This window comes from Somniosus microcephalus, chromosome 2 (assembly GCF_052327205.1).
Source record: "Somniosus microcephalus isolate GS21.2 chromosome 2, FLI_Smic_1.0, whole genome shotgun sequence".
NCBI classification, from domain to species: Eukaryota; Metazoa; Chordata; class Chondrichthyes; order Squaliformes; family Somniosidae; genus Somniosus; species Somniosus microcephalus.
Genome location: NC_140988.1, coordinates 161264715 through 161292247, shown reverse-complemented (window position 1 = coordinate 161292247; position 27533 = coordinate 161264715). Strand labels below are relative to the sequence as shown.

The 27533-nt window shown below is 45.4% G+C and overlaps 1 protein-coding gene across 2 annotated transcripts in view; it reads left to right on the top strand.

Annotated features, from left to right (window-relative positions):
* clnk (cytokine-dependent hematopoietic cell linker) overlaps window positions 1-27533 on the top strand; it is a 284911-nt gene that overhangs the window by 210380 nt on the left and 46998 nt on the right. For both annotated transcript variants that reach the window (XM_085965255.1, XM_085965246.1), the window contains exons 6-9: window positions 7553-7689; window positions 9878-9929; window positions 12482-12535; window positions 16162-16187. In XM_085965255.1, coding sequence (XP_085821381.1) covers window positions 7553-7689; window positions 9878-9929; window positions 12482-12535; window positions 16162-16187 — 269 coding nt within the window. The remainder of the gene's footprint in view (window positions 1-7552; window positions 7690-9877; window positions 9930-12481; window positions 12536-16161; window positions 16188-27533) is intronic.

The following is a 27533-nucleotide window of genomic DNA, read 5'->3' as shown; positions in this document are numbered from 1 at the left end:
GATGCATCCCCTTACGGCTTAGGAGCAGTATTATCCCATAAATTCCCTGATGGCTCAGAACGGCCGATAGCTTTTGCATCACGCTCATTAAACTCAGCTGAGCGTAACTATGCCCAAATCGACAGGGAAGCACTCAGCCTGGTATGGGGAGTGAAGAAATTCAACCATTACCTACACGGACAAAAATTTACCTTGTTGACTGACCATCAACCCCTCATCTCCATATTCAACCCTAAAAAGGGTGTTCCCATTATGACAGCGCAAAGGCTACAGAGGTGGTCCCTTTTTCGAGGAGCACACCAATACAACATAGAATACAAAGGATCAAAACAGCATGGGAATGCTGACGGTTTATCGCGCCTACCGTTGCCAACGGTAGAAGAGGCACCTACAGTAGACCCAGTAGAGATGTTCCACTCTACCATAGTGGAATGTCTACCAGTAACAAATTCTGCCATTGAAAGGGAGACGAGAAATGACCCGACTCTCTCACGGGTCTACGATTTAACAGTGAAGGGATGGCCAGCACATGGCGAACCACTGTTGCCAGCATTCTCGCAAAGAAGAGAACAGCTGTCAGTGTGCCGAGGAACCTTGATGTGTGGATCCAGAGTGGTGATTCCACCCAAACTCCAGGATAAAGTGCTAAAGGAGCTTCACGAGGGGCATCTGGGTGGAGTGAAAATGAAGAACCTAGCTAGGGCATTTGTATGGTGGCCAGGTATCGGTGGAGACATCGAAGAAATGACCAAGAGCTGCCTAGGATGCCAGAAGGTCCAAAACGCTCCACCACAAGCCCCTCTACATCCATGGGAGTGGCCCTCATCTCCCTGGCAAAGGGTGCACATCAACTTTGCTGGTCCATTTATGGATTCAATGTTCTTAATCGCGGTTGATGCACACTCCAAGTGGCCGGAGGTAATAAAGATGTCCTCCACCACCACGGAAAAAACCATCACAGTATTAAGGACCATATTTACCAGGAATGGGCTGCCGGAACAGATATGTTCTGATAATGGACCGCAATTTGTGTCCGAAGAATTCAGAAAGTTCTTAAAAAACAATGGGGTTAAGCACTACACGTCCGCCCCATACCATCCCGCCACCAATGGATTGGCTGAAAGGTTTGTCCAGACCTTCAAGAAGGCCATAAAGGCCATGGGTAATGAAGACATAAAACTTCAGCACAAGGTGGATAACTTCTTATTCGCATACAGGAATGCAACATATATGGTTACCAACCAAACTCCCGCCATGATGTTCTTCAATAGAAACCTAAGATGCCGGCTGGATTTGGTCAAGCCCAACATCAGAAGGGACGTGGAGAACCGGCAGTTTCAAGGCATGAATGAAAGGCCAACTAGAACCTTCCAGATAGGTCAACAAGTTTTGGCCCGGGACTACCGTACCGAGAAATGGCAGCCTGGAACTATCTGCACACGACTAGGACCACTGATGTATACCGTGGACATCGGAGAAAGCATAATAAGGCGCCATGCTGACCAAATCATAAAGTAATCCGAAAAGGGACAACCTACACCACAACTCTATACGTCTAATGATGAAGTAGAGATACCCATATCTACCTCCGATCCGGTGGTACTGGAACCCGATGAACCCGACACTGGCATTCAAGCCGAATCAGCCTTGCCAAAAGAACCTACTACACCACCAGAAACTACTACACCCCCGAGGCGTTATCCGGACCGAGTCAGGAAGCCTCCTGAGAGACTGACTTATAATTAATTAACTACAGCAATGTGTATATTATTTTTCTTATAACATGTAATTAATAATTACTTAAAATATGATGTACTGGTTAACTAAAAGGGGAGGAATTGTTGTTTATGTGCCTTTAAGAGCCCCAGGTGTGCTGTAATGCCGGTAATGGCCACTCGGGCTATATAAGCCTGTATATTGTGTATATCCGTTACAACCCCCCCCCCAGACTTTGCTTAGTAAACACCTATGAACCAACTCCTGTCTTCAGTGTCTTTATCAACACACGGACACTACAATCACAACCAACGTTCCCCCTAAGCGACCGCACAGCGATCGAGAGGTCCCACGCAGGCTGCACACCAGCTGTAATGCTGGAAAAGATACCACGCATGCAATGCGGCCGCACAGCAAACTTGAAGGGACCGCGCACCTGAAATAAAAATTAGAGGGAACATTGATCACAACCACATGGGACAGGCTAGATGGACTAGTGGGCCTTTTCCTGTCCATCATTTTTGTATGTCCTAGGTGTGGATTTGATTAGCTGTGATGCCCGCCAAGGGAAAACAGCCTCCTGAAAATCCATGTCTGGGATTACTCAAAAGAAAAGAAAAATTTGTATCGCTCCTAAAAAATGGGCTGGTGGATGAAGTAGAGAAGAGCAGCCAGTGTCTGGGAAAATATGAATCAGTGCCTTCAGGAAACAAGTGAAGAAAACTGGAACAAAACAGATGGAACATTAGGAGAAAATATACCAGCAAACATTATTTCCGGGCTTGGTGCATTATGTCATTTTTCAGCAGCTCTTCAGAAGTATTTTTCATAATGGTGATTCATTATCTGAAAATTAGACACTCTTGCCCTCTAGTGACTAAATATGGACATTGCTCTGTGTGATTGTCTCTCATTTTTTTTGTGTGTGTAAGAGAAAGGGTGGAATTTTAACCTGGAGAAGTGCATGGGTTTGGGTGTGGGTGGGGGGTTAAATACGGCAAAAATGTGAGTGCGTAGGGAAGCTGGCTCCAACCCGCCAACTTCCACGTTTAACTAAAGTGTGTTTGTCTGGTTGCGCGCAACCCCCTCTGGAGAGATGGGTTGCCTATTAACATATGCTAATTGCTCAATTAGAGTAATATTTAAATACAGTTTTAACTTTAACGGCGCACCCTCGGGTTTCCCGGGCTTCCTGAAACTCACCATTCAAAGCAAGGTGAGAACACAACGGCAATTGAGGGAGCTGATTAAACTCCTGGAAACACTGCAATAAATGCTCAGCACTCAGAAATACTGCAATAACCACTCAGTACTCACAGCTGCTTTCTTACCTACGAGTGGGAAAGGGTTTATTCACAGTACTTTTGCTGAGAGTTTACTTCCTACACTTTGGAGGTTTTCTGAATCACAACAGGATGGGTGGTGCCTTGGCTGCTTTAGATTGGACCTCGGAGGAGGGTAATATGACCAGCACCAGCACCAGCAGCCTGTTGTTGAGAGACCTGCAGCTGGACATCAGAGGGATGCAGTTCACAGGAGGCACTACCCGCGACACAGGATGTATAGACAGAGGCTGGGTTTCCTTGATATGTCGGAACAGCAATGCTTCAGGAGGCTCGGGACATCCCGTCAGGTGGTGGCAGACATCTGTAGCCTCCTAGAAGAAGACCTGCTCCCTGCTGAACCTGGTGGTCACGCGTTACCAGTGGCCTCCGGACACTTCCAGGGCTCTGCTGGCAATATATCCAGGATCTCCCAGTCGGCAGCCCACAAATTCATAAGGCAGGTCACTGATGTTTTTTTTACCAAGGCCAGTAATTATGTGAACTTTGCCTGCAGTGACGCCAATCAGAATGAGCGGGCGCTCGGGTTTGCATCTCTGGCTGGCTTCTCACAGGTGCAGGGCGTTATCGAATGAACACACATGGCAATCTAGGCACCCTCAGATCAACCAGGAGTATTCGTAAGCCGCAAGGGCTTCCACTCCATCAATGTGCAGCTGGTGTGCAACCACATGAAAAGGTTTATGCGGGTGTGCGCCATATTCCCAGGCAGCTGCCATGATGCTTTCATCCTGTGACAGTCCAAGCTCACCGAGCTCTTCGGACCTGCAAGCATACTTAAGGGGTGGCTGCTAGGAGACAAGGGATACCCACTTCAAACTTGGCTAATGACACCCGTCAGAAACACGACCAATGAAGCCCAATAGCGCTACAATGAATGCAGTATCACCACTAGATGTGTCATCGAACAAATCATCAGCATGCTGAAGAGGCGCTTCAGGTGTGTAAGCGGTTTTTGATCCTAGCCCAATTGCGAGACGGACGGTTCGGATCGCCCCCGATTATTCAGAGTTTAAATGAAATAAGTCACGGACAGGAATGCTTCGGTGAAAATCAAACTTGTATTTATTTGGTCTAACACACACTGGCTAAAACATGCACTACTAAACAAAATCACTATCCCTGTGGAGAATAAAATCCAGATTACAATCAACATACATACAGTACAAAACTGGGGACTATAACAAGCAGTAATTCCCTTGTTGCTATGGTGGACTATAATTCCACCCCTACCAATGAATTACCCAGTCGCATAAATCCCTTCGCCTGGCTGAACCAAACGAAGCTCCCACTCTCGGAATAGCCCAAAAACCTCACTTCTGAAAGACTATGCTTACCCCCACACGCAGTCGGTTTCGATCGCTCTGCTCGTCGGCTTCTCTGGTACTCGTTAGTTCAATTTTGTAGGAGCAGGGAGTGAGAGAGAGAGAATGGTGGAAAAGAATCTATCTTTATAATAGTCTGCCTGCCTTTTCCCACCAATCTTTAAAATCCATTTGCTTCTGAGCACTCCGGTGCTTAATCTGTGATGAGTCATCCTTGGACCCATGCGTATTGGATTAATGGCCCTAAGTCTGGGACATATCTTTCGGTCTTTGTGTTGGGAAAAAAAACTGGCTCCCTTTTGGCTGGCTGAGGCCAGTGGGTTCATTGTTCTGCTTCTCTTCTGAGATGGATGTGAGAAGTGCTTTGCATATTAGAGTGGTTTTTCTAATCAAGTTCAATGGCCCCCTTCCTTTTTCCAGGACTGTCGGGCGAACCCATACATACTGGATGACGGACAGTTCTTTTGTCACAGCCAACTGCCATGCGTTCTCTGGAGTTTTAACAAACCAGTCTTTCACATATCTGCACAGGGCGATCCCATAACAGGGAAAATACCCTCAGAAAAATCCCATAAAGTCCACAAAATATTCCCAACTGAGTCCATTCTTCAGAGACTTTGCGATCTCTTCAGGTGCTTAGACAGATCTGGAGACGCCCTTCAGTGCGCGCCAGCCAGAGTCTTTAAAATGGTCGTGGTGTGCTGCGCTCTACACAACTTTTCAGAGCACTGATCATCTGCAGACAATCCTGAGGAGGAGGAAAACAAGGAAGATGAGAAGGAGGAAGGTGATGAGAGCAATGCAGCACCAGCTGCTGGCATTGCTGCCTGGGATGCCCTTATTAGTGCATGGCTTACTTAGGTTACACCAGTGGACCGATGTCAGAATCACATGCAATGGCCACTCTTCCCACCCCCTCCCAATGTCACTGACACAAAGCAGTCTTGCAAACAACCAACTACCCCTTGCACATCCCCCCCATTGGTTCCCGTCAATTCATGTCTTCCCATTTATCATCAAGCAAGTTAAAAGACGACTTGCCACCCAGAAACCAAGAATTGCCAAGGTGGGAAAGTATACAAAGTCATAAAATGTATGTGATTCTACTAAAGAGCAGAAACTTCACAACATAACATTTTCTCATACACCCATGTGCATAACCCTGTGCAACTACAAAGGTTTACTCTTCCTTTTCCTACCCCTCCCACATGGTGCAACCCCTGTGGGTTCAGCAGAGGTAGAGGCAGGTTGCTCAGATCCCTGCTCTGAGATGTTCTTGGCCGATGGCATCTGGGTTTTGGAGCCCCTGAAGGCCCCGCCAAAGACTGCTCCACCTGCACCTGTGCAGGGACAGACTCTGCCATTGGGATACGAGGCAGCATGTCGGGTACTGACTGAGGAGGGGGGATGGGGGGGCAACAGGTAAGAAGTGGGAGTGCTTTGAGTGGAGTCCCCACTTCGATGTCCCCTTTCACCATCATCTCTCTCATGGGCCAGCCGCACTTCTCTGCAACCACTCTACAGGAGAGCACTTTGGTGCAGATCAGTACGACATTGTAAGGCCAAGGCTCAGGTATCTGTCATCCTATTTAAGGCAACAGACGTGTTGGCATTCCAGAGTGTGCACGGCCATGGTCAAGGCATGTATGGACTCAGTTGATTGCCGCGTTTGATGTTCCACAGAGTTGGCCACACTACCCATGAAAGAAGACATCGTCGCAATGCCCTGTGACATCATCTCACTCTTGCTTGAGGTGGATTCCTCCAATCTCTCTCCAATCATGTCAGTGTGCTTGGAAAGCCTGTCAGTACATTGCACATTCTCTGCTGCTCCTCAATGATTATCCTTTTCATCAACACCCCCAGGGTACAGCATCTGTGTCCAGCTGAGCAGAGTTTGGAGAGTGCTCCAACATAGACTCTTTACAGCTGTCCTTGCCACCACCATCTTCTCTTGCTCACTTGTGAAGTATGAACCACCAGGTGAAAACGCAACTATCTGTCTAACTGGTTCCACAGAAGTGTGAGTATCTGAGCCGATGCATGGTAAGCATGAGTCCTGTGATGGTGCACCCTCAGAAGGAATCAGCTCCTCTGAGGATTCATCGTCCGCGAGGTTCACGGACTCCTGCTGTTGTTAGCTGGGAAATCTGTGAAGGATCACCTCCAGTTCTCTCCCTCTCCCTAGTGTTCTGTGTTCTCTTCTCCATCAACGGGGAAAGAACAGACCTGTGAGTGACTGTAATAGCATGTGTTCACGTGATGGATGCAATGCGTTTGGTGAGGTTGACTTTCAGGTAGAGGGATAAAATTGCACAAGGATGAGGGTGAGTGGCAGTGATGGATGGATAAAAGGGGATGTGAGGAAGTGCATAGAAAGAGAATGATGGGTGCACTTTATGGTACTCAACTTGTCCAAACTGCACTCGCAACCTGCGCCATTTTAACAGGCATGGCAGCAACAGGTTTCTTCCTCCCATTGCTGGGGAAGAGTATCTCTCTCCAGCTACTCACAGCCCCCAGCAGTACATCAAGGGAGCCATTATTGAAGCGGGGCACAGCTTAGGAGCATCCTTGATCCATTATCACACCTTGTCCTCTCTTGCTTCCAACTCCAAACTCCATCTTTGGATTGGCCTTTAAATACTGGAGTTGTGACCGCAGCATGTGGGTCCTCATCACGTCCGTTGTCATGCAATTGTCGCCAAACATGGAAGTAAAATGATAACGAAGTGGCTGCACTAAAATGCCACTGACAGACGCGCTGAACTTTCTTCCAGGTTTCCCACATAATATCAGAGCCCCCCACCCCCTCCCAACATGTCTCTGAGTTAATATCGGAGCCAAAGATTCTACAGTCTGGTCCGATCAGCATTACTGGTTCATTTCCTCCCCCCACCCCCCACCCAGTCACACTGTTATTCATACCCCAAAACATTTTTCAGATTCTAAGTGACTGTGACATATTTATTCCAAGACTCATATTTTTTTGAAAAATCAGCATTTATTTGATAGCACAAACATGACATAACACATGCATTGAAATTAAAATTAAAATAACATAGTCTTGTATGATAAAACTTGACCAGCCACCATTTCCTGCTGTCACATAATGCTTCACATTTTTTTTACAGAAATGTTAGTTAAAAATGTTTGGAATTTTTACAGATAGGCGGTGTTTACCGGCAATACCACCCCCAATTTGTCCAAAGGATGGTTTACCCCCATGTCAGAGACCCCAAGCAGCCCTTAGACAGCAGTCAATGATGAATATAGAACTCAGCACACAGTACAGGAGCAGTAATGTAAGTAATGACTATATTTATAGTTTGACTCTACTGTAATTGTACCAAATAATATATAATTCAGAATGGACATTTCAAAATGATAAAAGTCATCCTTAAATACTGACCCAAGTAATGCTTAAAATCCAAACATACTTCTTATTACAAATTCAGGGAGGGCAGCAAATTAATAGTTTTAATTTAGCGGCTTATCCTATGGACATTTGAACTAATGTCTTTAGTGGAGCTTTGCATCTACCCGACAATGTGGAAAATTGCCCAGGTATGTCCTGTCCACAAAAAGCAGGACAAATCCAATCCGGCCAATTACAGCCCCATCAGTCTACTCTCAATCATCAGCAAAGTGATGGAAGGTGTCGTTGAGAGTGCTATCAAGCAGCACTTACTCACCAATAACCTGCTCACTGATGCTCAGTTTGGGTTCCGCCAGGACCACTCAGCTCCTGACCTCATTACAGCCTTGGTCCAAACATGGACAAAAGAGCTGAATTCCAGATGTGAGGTGAGAGTGAAGCCCTTGACATCAAGGCAGCATTTGACCGAGTGTGTCATCAAGGAGCCCTAGTAAAACTGAAGTCAATTGGAGTATATTCAAGATAGAGTTAAATATATTTCTTAAGGCTAAAGGGATCAAGGGATATGGGGAGAAAGCAGGGACAGGGTACTGAATTTGGATGATCAGCCATTATCTCATTAAATGGCAGAGCAGGCTCGAGGGGCCGAATGGCCTACTGCTGCTCCTATCTTCTATGTTTCTATGAACCAGGGGGAAAACTCTCCACTGGCTGGAGTCATACCTAGCACAAAGGAAGATGGTTGTAGTTGTTGGAGGCCTAGGACATCACTGCAGGAGTTCCTCAGGGCAGTGTCCTAGGCCCAACCATCGTCAACTGCTTCATCAATGACCTTCCCTCAATCATAGGTTCAGAAGTGGGGATGTTTGCTGATGACTGCACAGTCAAGGGATATGGGGAGAAAGCAGGGACAGGGTACTGAATTTGGATGATCAGCCATGATCTCATTAAATGGCGGAACAGGCTCGAAGGGCTGAATGGCCTACTCCTGCTCCTATCTTCTATGTTTCTATGTTTCTATGTGTTCAGCACCATTCACAACTCCTCAGATAATGAAGCAATCCATGTCTGCATGCAGCAAGACCTGGACGACATTCAGGCTTGGGCTGATAAGTGGCAAGTAATAGTCGCACCACATAAGTGCCAGGCAATGACCATCTCCAACAACAGAGTCTAACCACGCCCCTTGATATTCAGCAGCATTACCATCGCCGAATCCCCCATCATCAACATCCTGGGGGTCACCATTGACCAGAAACATAACTGGACCAGCCACATAAATACTATGGCTACAAGAGCAGGTCAGAGGCTGGGTATTCTGTGGCAAGTGTCTCACCTCCTGACTCCCCAAAGCCTTTCCACCATCTACAAGCCACAAGTCAGGAGTGTGATGGCATACTCTCCACTTGCCTGGATGAGTGCAGCTCCAACAACACTCAAGGAGGTCGATACCATCCAAGACAAAGCAGCCCGCTTGACTGGCACCCCATCCAACACCTTAAACATTCACTCCCTCCACCACCAGCGTACCGTGGCTGCAGTGTGTACCATCTACAAGATGCACTGCAGCAACTCGCCAAGGCTTCTTTGACTGCAGCTCCCAAACCCCTACCACCTCGAAGGACAAGGGCAGCAGGCGCATGGGAATACCACCACCTGAAAGCTCCCTCCAAATCACACACCATCCTGACTTGGAAATATATCGCCGTTCCTTCATAGTCGCTGGGTCAAAATCCTGGAACTCCTTCCCTAACAGCACTGTGGGAGTACCATCACCACACGAACTGCAGCGGTTCAAGAAGGTGGTTCACCACCACCTTCTCAAGGGCAATTAGGAATGGGCAATAAATGCTGGCCTTACCAGCGACGCCACATCCAGTGAATGAATTTTAAAAAACTTCACCGGGGACAGTTTATTGTAACACAAGGGTACTATTATAGAGTTTGATATGATGGGGATGAACTATAACTTAATTGCATATTTTGAAACCATTATATGTTAACTTGCAAGAATGCAAATTAAATAATGGACGAAACCTTTACAGCCTGATTTACTTTGTTCTCCCTTAAGGTTTGATTTGCTGTCATATTTCTAACCTATGGTTGCTTTCTAGATGCAAAGAGACAAGAAAAGTTCTGACAGTCACGGAGGTTTCGTTGCTCAAGGTACTGCCGCAGAAGCCCTTTTACAAACTTATTAATCGATTTGCCTCCCACCCTCAGTAAACGGCTTCACTTTCTTCAGGAAATCGAACGCAGTGATCTGTGTTCATCCTTGGCCCTGATTCATCAGCTTCCCTTTTTGCAGCTCCTTTCTCAGTCCCATTTTGGTACCTACTGCCTGTATTTAACTGGCAAACAGTTTTCTTCAGAATGGCTTCCTATTATCTGCCAAGTTGAGTGGTTTCAGGCATTCACAGAATCACAGAATCACAGAAACCCCACAGTGCAGATAGAGGCCATTTCGGCCCATCGAGCCTGCACCGACACATATCCCACCCGATCCCCGTAACCCCTACACCAACACATATCCCACCCTATCCCCATAACCCCACGTATTTAATCCCCCTAACACTAAGGGTCAATTTATCATAGCCAATCAACCTAACCCGCACATCTTTGGACTGTGGGAGGAAACCGGAGCACGCAGAGAAAACCCACACACACACGAGGAGAATGTGCAAACTCCACACAGTCACCCGAGGCCGGGTCCCTGGCGCTGTGAGGCAACAGTGCTAACCACTATGCCACCGTGCTAACCACTATGCCACCATTCTAGTAATTTAATGTGACATTGTGTAGACCAGCTATGCAAAATATGCAGCCGCATAGACAACCCCAACCAGACCTGCCCCCTCCTCTGTAAGACTGTATTTGTGAACTATATTTATTATAAAGTAAAAGTTTTATCTTTTAATGATAAACAATGTACCTTGTATGGTCTACTGTACATTGAAGTATTTTTATAAAATGGAGTGACTAAAACAATTAAGGGGGAAAATTTGCTATCAACCATTTTGGGGCACTAACAGCACCCGGCGCTACTTAACGCCAGCGACTGGGATATTGAGGGCTAGAAATTGGGTACCTTAGCGCCTCCCATTAGCACCTCTGGGACGTGCTAACTGGGCGCAAATGACTTTTTGCCCGGGCGCGGCACCGCTAAATTCAGCGGGAGTTTAGCGGCAGCGGTAACCGGTAGCGCCTCGCTCCGCCACACAGGTGATAATGACATCGTCACCGTGCGCAGCACCCTGTTTTCGCCCCTCTGCAAAATTGGCCCGCGCCCCCTGAATCTGCGCCGGGCGATGAAAGCAACCGGTTCAGCGGGTGGGAACGGAGCGGCAGGAGGCTCATAAGTAAAGGGGAGGTGGCAGGCGGTAGAAAAGAAATCGTCCGACTTACTTGTCGCAGCCCATTGTGTCTTCGAACACGGGGTCCGTGCCGCGATCTGGCAGCCCGACACTCCTCTTGTGTGCCGGGCTGCTGGCACGGCTCCCCACTCCCCGACGGTCCAGGTAGGGCCCCACAAAGTTGTGGGCTTGGGCCCTCCCCTTTAATGAGGGGAGGAGCCCTTCCATGTGGCAGTGCTACGTGGCCCAGTGCATAGCGCTGCAGAACGCACCGCCCCGATATTCGGGGTTAACGCTTAAAGAAGGAAGTGGAGCGCTTGAATTAGCGCTCCACCTCCCTCTTGGGGCGCTAAAACGGAATTTCGCGGTCGTCGGCACTACTTAGCAGCGGGCACTAAAGTTAGCGCCCCAAAATGGTCCCCCTGAGTTTTACTGCCCCAAGATGGAAGTGGAGCTTTAATCAAGCGCTCCATTTCCTTCTTAGGGCGCTAACATCAGAGAGCGGGGCGGAGACTTCAGCAGCGCTGCACATTGGGCCATGCAGCACTGCCGCGTTCAAAGGCTCCTTCCCTCCCTTAAAGGGAAAGGCCATCATTACAGGCTCTACAATTTCAAAGTATCTACCTGGACCACCAAGGCTGCTGCAATCCCACGCGATCAGCCCGACACTCAAGCAGAGTGCCAGGCTGATCGATCGTGGACAGGAATCTGTTTTTTTTTTAGTTACCTCAGCCACCTTGCCTTTAATCCTCGCCCCCGAAGCGGCCGGCTGCCCGATGCCGCCTCCTGCAGCTGTCGGTGTTTTTGACCGGTGCTGCTGTAGGGGGCGGAAGTCAATTTTGGGTCCGGGGCGCTACCGGGGTGATGCGCACGGCGATGACGTCACGATCTCCGGGCGAAGGAGATCGGGGCGCAATGCCGGAGTGCTGCCACAAAACTCGCGGCGAGTATGGCGGGAGTCAATGTCCGCACCGCACCCGGTCACAAGGCCATTTGTGCCCCGTTAGCTCCCCTGAGGCGCAAAGGCACCCAATTTCACCCCCTTAGTTTGGTATTTCACCAAAATTGGCAATGTAACAATCTACATGGAAAGATCATTAATTGATCATTAACTCTCTATTAATTTACTTTCTGCCATTTTAATGTTCGTGATACAACTGTATGCAACTTAGCTTATTTTGTGAAGTTCTGACCATTAATAGAACACATTATTTATGTACATCACTCCAAAAAGAATAGGCTGACTGCCAGCATGCTCAGAGAGATCTGAATATTTCATTAGATGTGCTATGATTAATGAAAAACAAATATAGAAGAATGTGACAGAACCATTCCTGTCATCCAGATGTTTTTGTTTTTCCTCAGGCCCAGCTGTTGACAGAAATGTAAAGCCTGTAAAAGTCCCTTTCCAGGCTTCAGGTATTTGATTAATTTATTAACATTAAACCGTAAAAGGACACATTTCAAAAATATTGAAAATCTATGGATCGTAGTTTCCATTGTGCTATTTCGAAGAATTTGAAATTTCATCACAACAGTTTTGTTTTCTTAAAAGGAAACACCATAAATCATAATACTATATGAAAGGGTCATAGGAAGGGCAAGAAAACTCTCTAATTGAACACTAAGGCCCGAACTTCTAGTGGGGTTCGAGGGTGGAAGTTGGGTGGATCGCTCGCAGGGGCTCACAATTTGGTGCCAAACCCAGATCCACTGGATTTCCACCCAATGTACAAATCGGCCCCAATTCCAGATAGGGAGGGGAATGGGTGAGTCCTCTGCCTGCACATGTGCCCTGTTCCACACCCCCCCCCCCACTGCATGTCACAGCACTGCTTTGGGGGCCATGTCTGGGGGCATTCCCGGGATACCCTGCGAATTCTGCCCAGTACGCCACCAATAGGCCCAGTGAGACCTGAGAGCAGGCGTAGGCCCCATACTGGGCCTTACTAAAGCCTCAGAACGGTGTGCCAGAAAAGGGACTTGATTATCTTAAAATGAACGGCAATGTGTCGCTTTGGAGAAAAAATCTATATTTTATCTTTTGCCTCAGACTCTGACATAGAGTGGAATGGTACTGCTCCAAACTCCACCCAAAAGTGTGGGTAGCCACTTCTGTTGTACCTATAAAGGCAACTATGGCAATGACCTCAACTCTGCAATTTGCAACAGAGTACACATCCTTGGTTGCTGATGGATGGAAGGTCTATTCCACTGGTGGAGTGGGATTAGAGAGTGAATTTTAATTTTAACCCTACACGCTCAGCAGGAATCTGGCAGGTGGGCAGTTAAAATCGCCCAGGCTCGTTCCTGTTCGAGTTTAACAGAAAGGCCCTAAAACAGGCATTAGGCCCCTGAGTTAGGTATGTAAGGGGCCTAACACTTGTTTTGGGTAGCCGCCAGGGATACTTGACAAATTTCCCGACCCAATATCGGGTTGGACGTCTTTCACGCGTCCTTTGGGTTCGAGTTGTTGGTCCCCGAAGCTGGCCCTCATTGTGCCCGTTAGCACCTGTAAAATGGGCACAACGAACTCCAATTTCTACCCCTTAGATTCAAAACAGTTTTTTTACAGATGACTACGTCAAGACAAGGCTGTGGCAGGGCCTTATTTTGGAGTATTTGTGTAATACTAGAGATGTCACATTATTACAATGAGTACCGTAGCTTGTCTAAGGTCATCTTTGAATAGCTAAATTCATGTACGGTAAAATACTTGAGTGAGCAAGATCACTTCCATTCACTCTCATGTAAATATACTTGAAGTGAAATCTATGCAATTAAGTGGCCTTAAAAAGGTGCTGTTCTTAACATAAATTTATATCTTCATAAATATATGAAAATATATTACCATTAAATTGTGAGACTGCACATATATTTTTGAATCTATAGTTAAATATATCTTTAAATATTATCAAATCATACCATGAATAATGCAAAAACATTTGGCTTCACTAATTACAGCATAATCAAACCAATACGAGAGGCGAGCGGGGGGCCAGTGGTTTGAGCGTCAGGCTCACACCGATTCATGGGCCTAAGGCCAGGGCCATTTTAAATCCCAGGCCTCATTACTTTCTCAGCACGATTCTGAGTCTGCTCCTGTGTGGTGCCAGGTTTCCTTGGACAGGCCGTCACCGGGCATGGAACACTTAACTGCACGTTAAAATCTCGTCGGTTCTGAATGACATCAGCAGTCCCCTACTTTTTCATTTTAATGAGACCTTCCCCTGCCAGGGGCAAGGGCCATCGAATCCGCCCCCAAACACGCTCGTTGAAATGCCACTGGGCGCGAGTGCGATATGGACAAGGTGAGTACCATGCTGCCGATATTTTATCCCCCTCCAACCCCCACCACCGCAGATCCCATTCTCATCAGGCATGGGAAGGGGGATTAAAAAGGGCTCTGTGGTATGTGGATCACTCAGAATTGACAAAACAGTAATCCTTATTTGAAAATCAATCTGACTCTACATTATGCAACATATTGCACGACATATATCACAGACCTCTCCTATTTTTAAAGTCTGGAATAAAAGCAAACAGGATAAAAAGGTAATCGTTGAAGGCAAAGTAAAGTGAAAGATTAAGTAATGTATAATAAACGATTGGAAAATGGAAAATATTTACCTTCACAACTTTTGCTGTATTGCTGCTCCTGCTGGCAAACTAAGGCTTGTTTTACAACAGTTAAAAGTCATGATTGACAAACACCGATTGGCAACACTAAAAATAGTCAAAACTAAACAAAATTGAGGCTGATTTTCTAAGTGCAGCCTTGTATATTGGGAAATCGTGGGCATGTTGTCTGAAGTTGGACTTTCTGTCAATTCGTTTTAATGAATGGAAAATCGTTGGCCTGACATTTCACGATATGTGCATCTGGCAAGCGAGGCTCCCCACCAGCAGCACAAACTCAGAAAATCGGCATTAATACATTCATAGCTACTGCATGTGTTTGCTATCTAATGTTAAAAATTTACTATCAATTTATTTTAAGGTAAAATTGTCAAAGTGGCTGGAATCATTAGATTGACGGGGGTAATTTTGACTTTGGATGATAGTGTAAAGTGGGCAATATCGACTCGGCCGCCCGTTAAACATCTCTCCTGATTTTAGTTTCCATTGAAGTCAATCGGGAGCTGTATTAATGGGAGGTCTGGGTGGTTCCTCTTATCTTGCCTGAACTAGTAAGTTCATTACAAAAGCAAAATACTGCAGATGCTGGAAATCTGAAATAAAAACAGAAAATGCTGAAAACTCTCAGCAGGTCAGGCAGCATCTGTGGAGAGAGAAACAGAGGCAACGGCCTCGATTTTTACAGGGGAGCGAGAACGGTGGACGTGAGCCCAGTAGTGGACGGCACACCCAGAGAGTCTGGGGACATGGAGGCCTGGCCGATCTTAATGGCAGGGACTCATTTAAATAAAACTTCCCGGAGTCTCGTCCGACACCCAGCCAGATTCACTCGCTGGTCAGCGGGTGGGACGAGGCCACTGTCGGGGACCTGTCCCGTCCCAGGCTTAATGTTAATATTACTTTGCGGCGCTGATGATGTCGTCGGGCCACAACTTTTGCATCTTAAATAGACCCCCACCTGCTTTTAGCGGAAGCCTCGATGATGTCCTGAATCGCTGCTGTTAATATTTCAAAATTTTAACCCCTTGCCTGACCCTTTCCTGCCTATTGGTTGAGGGGGGGGGGGTGGTGGGTGGTGGGGAGGGACTTAAAATCAAGGCCCACATATCAGGTCAACGGCCTTTCATCAGACCCCTAGTAAAGTCAGTAACCTTCTTGTTGCACTATTTCCACTGCATGGATTGATCAAGTTGGCAGCACTCCTTGAAGGTCCATGTCAAAGAATTTACATAAAAATATGTATGTTTAACATGTGCGTTATCAAGGGGATAGTCTTGATAACCTCTTTGTAAAGTAAATATTTATTCATAGATATTCAAATAATTCATTTTTCAGCTGATATACTAAGAAATACAAGTTAACAATCTGATTCTGTCTGATACTAATTCTTGTTTTTAATTTATCAGAAAAAAGTCCCGTCCTTGATTACAAGGTAAGCATACTTACATCAATCCAAGGAAATATACGCTTTATTTATGTCAGTTATACCATATTGTATTTTTTTTTGCTTGTATATTTTGAATAATTTTTCAACTTTGCACTATCTTGCATGTCGGAAAATCGCTTTCTACGATTTGCCATCTATTATGGATGAATTTCCCAGTATCAGTGAGGATCCCTGCCTCTAGTACAAACTCAGTCCTTTTAACTTTTCTTTTGTTAGTCTTCAATAGTTAGTTGTTTTGTTGATCTTTAGAGGTTCTAAAAAAAATGTAGAGGAGTGTAGGAACATAAAAAAGGCCAGTTGGGTCATCCCACTCACTCCTTTTTAATCCAAATTCCTAGATCAAACATCACTGCCAATCATTTTAGCTGTACTTTCTATGTGTAACCTGAATGTTACTGTCTGCTTTTTTACTGTAACCTGTTGTTCTCATTTTCCCATCGGTTTCTTAATTTTCAAATTCAACTAGTCATGGGTTACTGTGATGATAATAAAGGTAATAATGAGCTAATAGAGGTCTTTAAGATTATGAAGGGGTTTAATAGGGTAGATGTAGAGAAGACGTGGACTTGTGGGGGAATCCAGAACTAGGGGTCATAAATATAAGACAGTCACTAATAAATCCAATCGGGAGAAACTTCTTTACCTAGAGAGTGGACAGAATGTGGAACTTGCTACCAAATGGGATAGTTGAGGCGAATAGCATAGATGCATTTAAGGGAAAGCTAGATAGCTACATGAGGGAGAAAGAAATAGAAGGATATTCTGATAGGGTTTGATGAAGTAGGGTGGGAGGAGGCTTGTGTGGAGCACTGACACAGACCAGTTGGGCTGAATGGCTTATTTCTGTGCTGTAAATTCGATATCTATATATATATAAAACGGTATGTCTCTCTGTCTGTCTTTCTGTCTCTCTGTCCGGCTATACAATCAAAAGTTATAGAGCGTACCTACACGTGTGTTACATCAAAAGAAAGTTTACGATTCCAGAACGGTCGTAAGCATATTTACGTTTCGGTGAGACAAAAATTGTGCCCGAGGTATCCAAAAAACGTTCAAAATTCCGCTCATTATCTGCTCATTAGCATTGAGTGACGTCGAGGTCGACCAATCGTACGGTCGAGCGACCCGATGGTCGACCAATCGCTGCGTAGCGGGGGCGGGTTCCTGGCATGTGCCTAGAGTCGAGTGACGGGACAATTGACCAATCCTACGCTTCGGTGACCTGACGGTCGACCAATCGGTGCGTGTGTGGGCGGGCCTTATCGTTCTGAACCGAGGTGAGTCACTGCCATCTTGATTCCAAACTTTTCATTTCTTTTTCCCGCTTTCTGCGTGTTTCTTTTCAAATATACATTTCCAGCAAAAAAAAAGTTGCTTTTAAAACACAAATTGTTTTTTAAAAAAGTTAATTAATTTGTACATCTTTTCTCTAACCTCTATAATTTTCCTACCTTTCACCGTTTTTGTAGGCCTCGAAGCCTGGGCCTCTCCTCCGCACCCACGCCCGAGCTAGGCACCTCCCGGCTCCAGTCAACAAGCGGCCCCCGATCACCGCCATCTTTGTGAAGGCTGGAGGGGCGGGCCTCAGCCGAGCGTCGCTACCACCGCCATCTTAGTAAAGGCTGGTGCAGCGGTGGCGGCACGGAGCTCCGCAGAGCAGGTGCATGGCGGCGTCTCACTCTCCCCCCCAGTCTCTCTCTCTCTCTCTTCCCCGCGCCTCCTGAATGTGCGGAGGAAGAGGCCCGGGGCACTGTGGCCGCTTTCGGAGACTTCAACTCCGTGACAGGTGAGGAGGGTCTTTCTTGTTCACGTTGGGCGGCGGGCGGGTTCCCCGGGTGCTGATCCCTGGTGGTGTGGGGCCGGAGCCCGGCTCTTACCTTGCCCCGGAGAGCGGGCGGACGGCGGGGCCTGGAGTAGCAGAGGGGAACAATCAACAGACAGACGTCAGAGAGACAGAGAAATAGGGAGGGAGGAGAGGGAGAGGACAGGGAGGAGAGGGGCAGGGAGGGAGAGTGAGGAGAGGGGCAGGGAGGGAGAGAGGAGAGGGGCAAGGAGGGAGAGGGGAGAGAGGGTGAGGGGAGAGAGGGTGGGGGGAGACAGTGAGGAGAGGGTGAGGGAGGGAGAGGACAAGGGGGGGAGGGAGGGAGAGAGAATAAAGCAGGGAGAGACAGGGGGAGGGAGAGAGAGAGGGTGAGGGAGGGAGAGGGTGAGGAGAGGGGGAGGGAGGGTGAGGAGAGGGGGAGGGAGGGAGAGGACAGGGGGAGAGGGGGAGGGAGGGAGAGAGAGTAAAGCAGGGCGAGACGGGGAGGGAGAGAGAGGGTGAGGGAGGGAAAGAAAGAGTGAGGGGGTGGGACAGGGAGGGAGAGCTTACCTTCTTCCTTCCTTCGCAGGGGTCCATCGGGCCACCTTCACCCCCGTCTCTCTCTCTCTCTTCCCCCCCCAGTCGCTCTCTTCCCCCCCAGTCGCTCTCTCTCTTCCCCCCCAGTCACTCTCTCTCTTCCCCCCCAGTCGCTCTCTCTCTTCCCCCCCAGTCGCTCTCTCTCTTCCCCCCCAGTCGCTCTCTCTCTTCCCCCCCAGTCGCTCTCTCTCTTCCCCCCCAGTCGCTCTCTCTCTCCCCCCCCCAGTCGCTCTCTCTCTTCCCCCCAAGTCGCTCTCTCTCTTCCAACAACAACATGCCCTCGAAAAAGCCTCGGCACCGCCGGGCACTCCAGCTAGTAATTCTATATAAATGCTAACCAGTCTCCAACTCTTCTTCCCTTTATATAGTTAATTGCCTCAATGCTGTTAAAATACTTTTTGAGTCTGCCAAATCATGTTCACATGCCCACTAGCAAATAATTCATCATAATTAATTAAAGCATCAGACGTTTCTGTATTGAAAAACATTACTAGGCTAACTCCTCAAATTATCTGTGAATCACTTGGAAATCCTCTTTCTATTACCTCTCTTGTTGCTGCTATCATCTCCCTATCCAAAGTGCCCAACATCACATGTCTGCTGTTTAACTCCTTTTCTAACAACGGTCTCATACCTCCTCCTTGCCTTGATTCTTATAATCTTAGATTGCTTCCAATCATAGTTCACTTTTATAAATACAAGTTGTTATTTTTTCTTGTTCTTCCACTCTTCTCATTCCTTCTATTTCTTTTCATAATACTCTCCTCTCCAGATATATAGCTTTTGCTGGCCAATCTAATTAGGCTTTCCCACTTCAAGTACTTAGGGACTAATAAATCGAAGGATCTTTCATTACTTACAATACGCCAGCAGGAATCCAATCTTCAGCATCAGACTCTCAGTTTCACTGCACTTCTTGGGTAATTATATATGTTTAAGGTCTGTTGTGCAAGGTATAAACAAGGTTGAAATAAACACACTGGGGGAAAAATTCAGTTGTTTGTGCCTCCCGTTAGCACCTTAAGAGGGCGCTAATGGGGCGCAAAGCAACTAGTGCCCGGGCGCGGCGATGTTTGCGCCGCTCGCAAAATTAACTAGATATTTTGCGGTGGCGCTAAACACTACCGCCACGATCTCCTGCACCGGCAGATGGTGACGTCGGTTGAGTGCGCAACGCCCCAGTAGCGCCCCGGACTGGATATTGAGTGGCGCCCCCTGCCTTACCGCCTGCCACTAGCAACGACAGGTTGAGGGGAGCGTTTTGCAGTCAGGAAGGGACTGGGGGAGCGCTATTTAAAGGCGACTGCTTCCTGCCTTTTTATGTTGGTGACATTTTTGCACCAGGCATTCTGAGAGAGAGAGAGAGAGAGAGAGAGGGAGAGTCTTCTGGAGAGATTCAATGCTGTGTAAAGGAGTTTTGGGTACTGAGCAGCACTTTGCAGGTTCATTTTGAGTTGCCCTTCCTTGTATCGATTTAGAAGAGACTGTGGGGGCTGCACTCTGAGCTCTTTCCCTGGGTCTCTCCATTGTTCTTTCCAGCAGATTTGATGTACAGGTCTCTCCAGGCCAAGATTCAAGGCTGCAATGAGCAGGATGTGGATGGAGAGCAAAATTAACCCTCCCCTTTAAGATAAAAACAGAAAATGCTGGAGAAACTCAGCAGGTCAAGCAGCATCTGTGAAGAGAGAAACAGAGTTAACATTTTAGGTCGATGACCGTTCGTCAGAACTCCCCTTTAAGAACTGGCCGGCGCCAGTGTGTCTGTGTTCCATTGCTGACCGACATCACATGAGCTTCGCCAGCGCTCTGAGGTAGCGCCTCGCTCCTCGGCCTTTGCGGCTTAAGGCAGGTATGAAGCGCCTGATTTAGCGCTCCAATCATCTCCAGGGGCGATAAAAGCCAGGTTTGTCATCGGAGGCGATAATTAGCGCCAGGCGCTAAACTTTGCGTACGGCCGATAATGGCGCCCCAAACGGGGTGAAACTGAATTTTTCCCCCATTAACTTGGACATTAAGCATTGAGGGCATGAATATAAAATTCACAAGCCTCAAGCAAGGTTACAGATTAGAGAAATATTTTTTTCCCAACAGAATAGTGGATATATAGACAGGCTAGAGAAGGGAGTCAGTTGTTACCTTTAAGAGAGAGCTGGATGATACCCGTTGAGAAGCAAGATTGAGGGTTATAGAGCTTTTTTCAGAGGAGATTGTTCTTTCCCTCTTTTTACTCTCTCTTTAAAATAGTGAGAGCCACAGATTATATAAATATATAAGCATATCATTTGATTTTGACTGTGAGCACAGAGCTGGAGAGCACAAGTTTTCAGCTAACATGCTTCATGCGAGATTAGAAAACCTTTGTAGAGTTTTGCCGGATTACCATTGGGGACTAGGGATTATTATAAGAATATAAGAACATAAGAAATAGGAGCAGGAGTAGGCCATTTGACCCTTCAAGCCTGCTCCGCCATTCAGTAAGATCATGGCTGATCTTCTACCTCATCTCCACTTTCCTGCACTATCCCCATATCCCTTGATTCCCTTAATACCAAAAAATCTATCGATCTCTGTCTTGAATATACTCAACGACTGAGCCTCCACAGCCCTCTGGGGTAGAGAATTTCAAAGATTCACCATCCTGAGTGAAGAACTTTCTCCTCATCTCAGTTCTAAATGGCCGACCTCTTATTCTGAGACTGTGACCCCTGGTTCCCAGCCAGGGGAAACATTCTCCCTGCATCTACCCTGTCAACACCTGTAAGAATTTTGTATGATTCAATGATATGACCTCTCATTCTTCTAAACTGTAGAGAATATAGGCCTAGTCTACTCAATCTGTCCTCATAGGACAATCCCCCCATCCCAGGAATCAGTCTAGTGAACCTTTGTTGCACTCCCTGTATGGCAAGTACATCCTTCCTTAGGCAAGGAGACCAAAACTGTACACAATACTCCAGGTGTGGTTTCACCAGGGCCCTATATAATTACAGTAAGACGTCTTTACTCGTATACTCAAATCCTCTTGTAATAAAGGCCAACCTACCATTTGCTTTCTTAATTGCTTGCTGTGCCTGCATGCTAACTTTCAGTGCTTCGTGTACAAGGCCACCCAGGTCCCTCTGAACACCAACATTTCCCAATCTCTCACCATTTAGAAAATACTCTGCTTTTCTATTTTTCTACCAAGGTGGATAGCTTCACATTTCTCCACATTATATTCCATTTACCATATTCTTGCCCACTCACTTAGCCTGTCTATATCCCCTTGAAGCCTCTTTGCATCCATCTCACAACTTACATTCGCACCTGGCTTTGTATCCTCAGCAAACTTGGATATATTACATTTTGTCCCCTCATCCAAATCATTGATATAGATTGTGAATAGCTGAGGCCCAAGCACTGATCGTTGCGGTACCCCATTAGTTACAGCCTGCCAACTCTCTGTTTTCTGTCCATTAACCAATCCTCAATCCATGCTAGTATATTACCCCCAATCCCATGAGCCCTAATTGTGTTTAATAACCTCTTGTGTGTCACCTTATCGAATTCCTGCTGAAAATCCAAATACACCACATCCACTGGTTCCCCCTTAGCTATTCTGTTAGTTACAACCTCAAAAAACTCTAACAAATTTGTCAAACATGATTTCCCTTTCATAAATCCGTGTTGACTCTGCCCAATCCAATTATTATTTTCTAAACGCCCTGTTACCACGCCCTTAATAAACGATTCTAGCATTTTCCTTACTACTGATGTCAGGCTAACTGGTCTGCAGTTCCCTGTTTTCTTTCTCCCTCCTTTCTTAAATGGTGGGGTTACATTTGTTACCTTACAATCCGCAGGAACCATTCTAGAATCTATGGAATTTTGGAAGATGACAACCAATGCATCCATTATCTCTACAGCCACCTCTTTCAAAACCCTAGGGTGTAGGCCATCAGGTCCAGGGGATTTATCGGCTTTCAGTTCCATTAATTTCTCCAGTACTCATTTTTTACTAATACTAATTTATTTCAGTTCCTCTTTCTTGCTAGACCCTTGGTTCTCCACTATGGAGGTTTTTTGCGTCTTCTTCTGTGAAGATAGACAATGTCTCTGCCACTTCCTTATTCCCCATTATATTTTCTTCTGTCTCAGCCTGTAAGGGATCCACATTTACTTTCGCTAATCTTTTCCTTTTTACATACCTATAGAAGCTTTTACAGTCTGTTTTTATGTCTCTCGCTAGTTTACTCTCATATTCTATTTTCCCTTTTTTTAATCAATTTTTAGGTCCTCCTTTGCTGAATTCTAAAATTCTCCCAATCCTCAGGCTTACTACTCTTTTTGGCAACATTATAAGCCTCTTCTTTTGATCTAATACTATCTTTAACTTATCTTGTTAGCCACAGTTGGACCACTTTTCCTGTGGGGGCTTTTGTGCCTTAAAGGAATATATATTTGTTGTAAATTATGTATTAATTCCTTAAATGCAAGCCATTGCTTGTCTACCATCATACCTTTTAATGTAGTTTCCCAATCTACCTTAGGCAACTTGCCCCTCATGCATACATTGTTTGCTTTGTTTAGATTTAATACCCTAGTTTCAGATTTAACTATATCACTTTTGAACTTAATATAAAATTCTATCATATTATGGTCACTCTTCCCTAAAGACCCCTTTACTGCAAGGTTATTAATTACATAAGATTACATAGGATATACAGCACAGAAACAGGCCATTCGGCCCAACCAGTCCATGCTCGAGCCTCCTCCCATCTTTCTTCATCTAAATCTATCAGCGCAACCCTCTATTCCCTTCTTCCTCATATGCTTGTCCAGCCTCCCTTTAAATGTATCTATACTATTCGCTTCAACCACTCCCTGTGATAGCGAGTTCTACATTCTCATCACTCTTTGGGTAAAGAAGTTTCTTCTGAATTCCCTATTGGATTTCTTGGTGACTATCTTATCTTGATGGCCTCTAGTTATGCTCTTCCCCACAAGTGGAAACATTCTTTCTGTATCCACTCTATCAAAACCTTTCATAATTTTAAAGACCTCTATTAGGTCACCCCTCAGCCTTCTATTTTCAAAAGAAAAGAGACCCAACCTGTTCATCCTTTCCTGATATGTATACCCTTGCATTTCTGGTATCATCCTTGTAAATCTTCTCTGCACCCTCGCCAGTGCCTCTATATCCTTTTTATAATATGTTCACTTATGTCTTTATTCATCCATGGAGTCTCATTAGTGTTTAGTTTGTTGTTTCTTTTTAGCGGAATATATTTTTCCTGCACTCTGTTGAACACCATTTTAAATGTTTCCCATTGTCGTTCTACATCGTTGTTTGCCAATATTGTTGCCCATTTTATCTTCCCAAGTTCTATTCTCAGCCCCTCAAAATCAGCTTTTCTCCAATCTATTAACCTGGTTTTTGTCATACTCATGTCCTTCTCTATTATCATCTTAAAGCATATTATATTATGGTCACTATTGCGTATATGTTCCCCTACTTTTACTTCTCTTACCTGCTTTGGCTCATTCCCCATAGCTGGATCCAATAGCGAATCCTCCCTTGTTGGGCTTTTTACATATTGGGTTAAAAAGGAGTCCTGTAGACGTTGTAGAAACTCCATTCCGTTATCCCCTTTAACTACCTCTTCTGTCCAATTAATATCGGGGTCGTTGAAATCTATTCTTCTTATTATTATTATTATTCTATGTTTTTTACTCATTTCTCTCATTTGTCTGTATATTTATTCCTCCACCTCCCTTCCACTTAAAGATGGTCTGTAGACTACGCCTATTAGTGTGATTGATCCTTTATTATCTTGTATCTCTATTTTTATTCTATTTTTGCCTTGCTGATATCTACGTCCCTTTTTTCTACTGCCATTATGTTATCCCTAATAAGTACAGCTACTCCATCTCCCTTTTTTCGCTCTCTATCTTTTCTAAATATGTTATACCCTGCAATGTTTAATTCACAGTCCTGATTTTTCCAAAGCCATGTCTCAGTAATCCTACTATGCCTGGTTCCTCCCAACACATGTTTGCCTCCAGCTCCCCTGTTTTATTATGGACACTGTGTGCATTGCTGTACAGACAGTTGAACTCATTTTAATAGTATTTCTTCTCACTTTATGTTTAACCATCTTTTTAGACTCCTGTTCTATAACTCTATTTGCTCCCTTGCCATCAATGTCCTCACTTATTTTATTCTTTCTTATGCTCACTTTTCCTGTTTTGGTTATATTTAGGCTGCTTACGTTTCTTGTAGATCACTCCCAACTTCTTAATAGTTTAAAGCCTTTGCCACATAAGAACATCAGAAGTAGGAGCTGGAGTAGGCCATATGGCCTCTCGGGCCTGCTCCGCCATTCAATAGGATCATGGCTGATCGGAACCTAGACTCACGTCCACTTCCCTGCCCGCTCCCTATAACCCCTAATTCCCTTATCAGCTAGGAAACTGTCGATCTCCATTTTAAATTTATTTAATGTCGCAGCTTCCACAGCTCTCTGAGGTAGCAAATTCCATAGATTTACTACCCTCTGAGTGAAGAAGTTTCTCCTCATCCCAGTTTTGAAAGGGCAGCCCCTTATTCTAAGATTATGCCCCCTAGTTCTAGTCTCACCCATCAGTGGAAACATCCTCACCGCATCCACCCGATCAAGCCCCCTCACAATCTTATATGTTTCGATAAGGTCGCCTCTCATTCTTCTGAATTCCAATGAGTAGAGAGAGGCCCAACCTACTCAACCTTTCCTCATAAGTCAACCCCCTCATCTCCGGAATCAACCGAGTGAACCTTCTCTGAACTGCCTCGAGAGCAAGTATATCTTTTCTTAAATATGGAAACCAAAACTGTACGCAGTATTCCAGGTGTGGCCTCACCAGTACCCTATATAACTGAAGCAAGACTTCCCTGCTTTTATACTCCATCCCCCTTGCAATAAAAGCCAAGATTCCATTGGCCTTCCTGATCACCTGCTGTACCTGCATACTAACCTTCTGTGTTTCATGCACCAGGACCCCCAGATCCCTTTGTACTGTAGCACTTTGCAGTTTCTCTCCATTTAGATAATAACTTGCTCTTTGATTTTTTCTGCCAAAGTGCATAACCTCACACTTTCCAACATTATATTCCATCTGCCAAATTTCTGCCCACTCACTTAGCCTGTCTATGTCCTTTTGCAGGTTTTTTATGTCCTCCTCACTCACTGCTTTCCCTCCCATTTTTGTATCGTTCGCAAACTTGGATATGTTGCACTTGGTCCCCTCCTCCAAATCGTTAATATAGATTGTAAAGAGTTGGGGTCCCAGCACCGACCCCTGTGGAACACCACTAGTCACTGATTGCCAACCTGAGAATGAACCATTTATCCCAACTCTCTGTTTTCTGTTAGATAGCCAATCTTCCACCCATGCCAGTATATTAACCCCAATCCCGTGATTTTTTATCTTGTGCAGTAATCTTTTGTGTGGCACCTTGTCAAATGCCTTTTGGAAGTCCAAATGCACCACATCCACTGTCCCCTTTATCCACCCTGTTTGTTACGTCCTCAAAGAATTCGAGCAAATTTGTCAAACATGACTTCCCCTTCATAAAACCATGGTGACTCTGTCCGATTAAATTATGCTGATCCAAATGTCCTGTTACTGCTTCCTTAATAATGGACTCCAACATTTTACCAACCACAGATGTTAGGCTAACTGGTCTATAGTTTCCAGCCTTTTGTCTACCTCCCTTTTTAAATAAGGGTGTTACATTAGCAGTTTTCCAATCTGCTGGGACCTTTCCTGAATCCAGGGAGTTTTGGAAAATTACCACCAATGCATCCGCAATCCCTACCACTACTTCTCTCAAGACCCTAGGATGTAAGCCATCAGGTCCAGGGGATTTATCCGCCTTAAGTCCCATTATCTTACCGAGTACCATCTCCTTAGTGATTTTAATCGTGTTTAGCTCCTCCCCCCCATAGCCCCCTGTTTGTCCAGTGTTGGGATATTTTTAGTGTCCTCTACTGTAAAGACTGATACAAAATATTTGTTCAGCGTTTTTGCCATCTCCATGTTCCCCATTACTAATTTCCCGGTCTCATCCTCTAAGGGACCAACATTCACTTTAGCCACCCTTTTTCTTTTTATATAACTGTAGAAACTCTTGCTATCTGTTTTTATATTTTTTGCTAGTTTACTTTCATAATCTATCTTCCCTTTCTTAATTAATCTTTTAGTTATTCTTCGCTTGGTTTAAAATACTTCCCAATCTTCTATCCTCCCACTAGATTTGGCTACTTTATATGCCCTTGTTTTCAGTCGGATACTATCCTTTATTACTTTGCTTAGCCACGGATGGCTGTCTTTTCTTTTACGCCCCTTTTTCCTCAGTGGAATATATTTTTCTTGAAAGTTGTGAAATATCTCCTTGAATGTACACCACTGCTCATGTACTGTCTTACACCTTAATCTATTTTCCCAGTCCACTTTAGTCAACTCTGCTCTCATACCTTCATAGTCTCCTTTATTTAAGCTTAGTACTCTGGTTTGAGATCCAACTTTCTCACCCTCCAACTGAATTTGGAATTCAACCATGTTATGGTCACTCATTCCAAGGGGATCCTTTACTAGGACATTTTTTATTAATCCTGTCTCATTACACAGGACCAGATCTAAGATTGCCTGCCCCCTGGTTGGTTCAGTAACATACCGCTCAAGGAACCGGTCCCTAATGCACTCTATGAACTCTTCCTCAAGGCTGCCCTGCCCAATTTGATTTGTCCAGTCAATATGAAAGTTAAAATCTCCCATAATTATAGCTGTTCCCTTATTAGAAGCCCCAACTATTTCCTGATTTATACTCCGACCAACAGAGTTGCAACTGTTAGGAGGCCTATAGACTACGCCCACCAGTGACTTTTTCCCCTTATTATTCCTTATCTCCACCC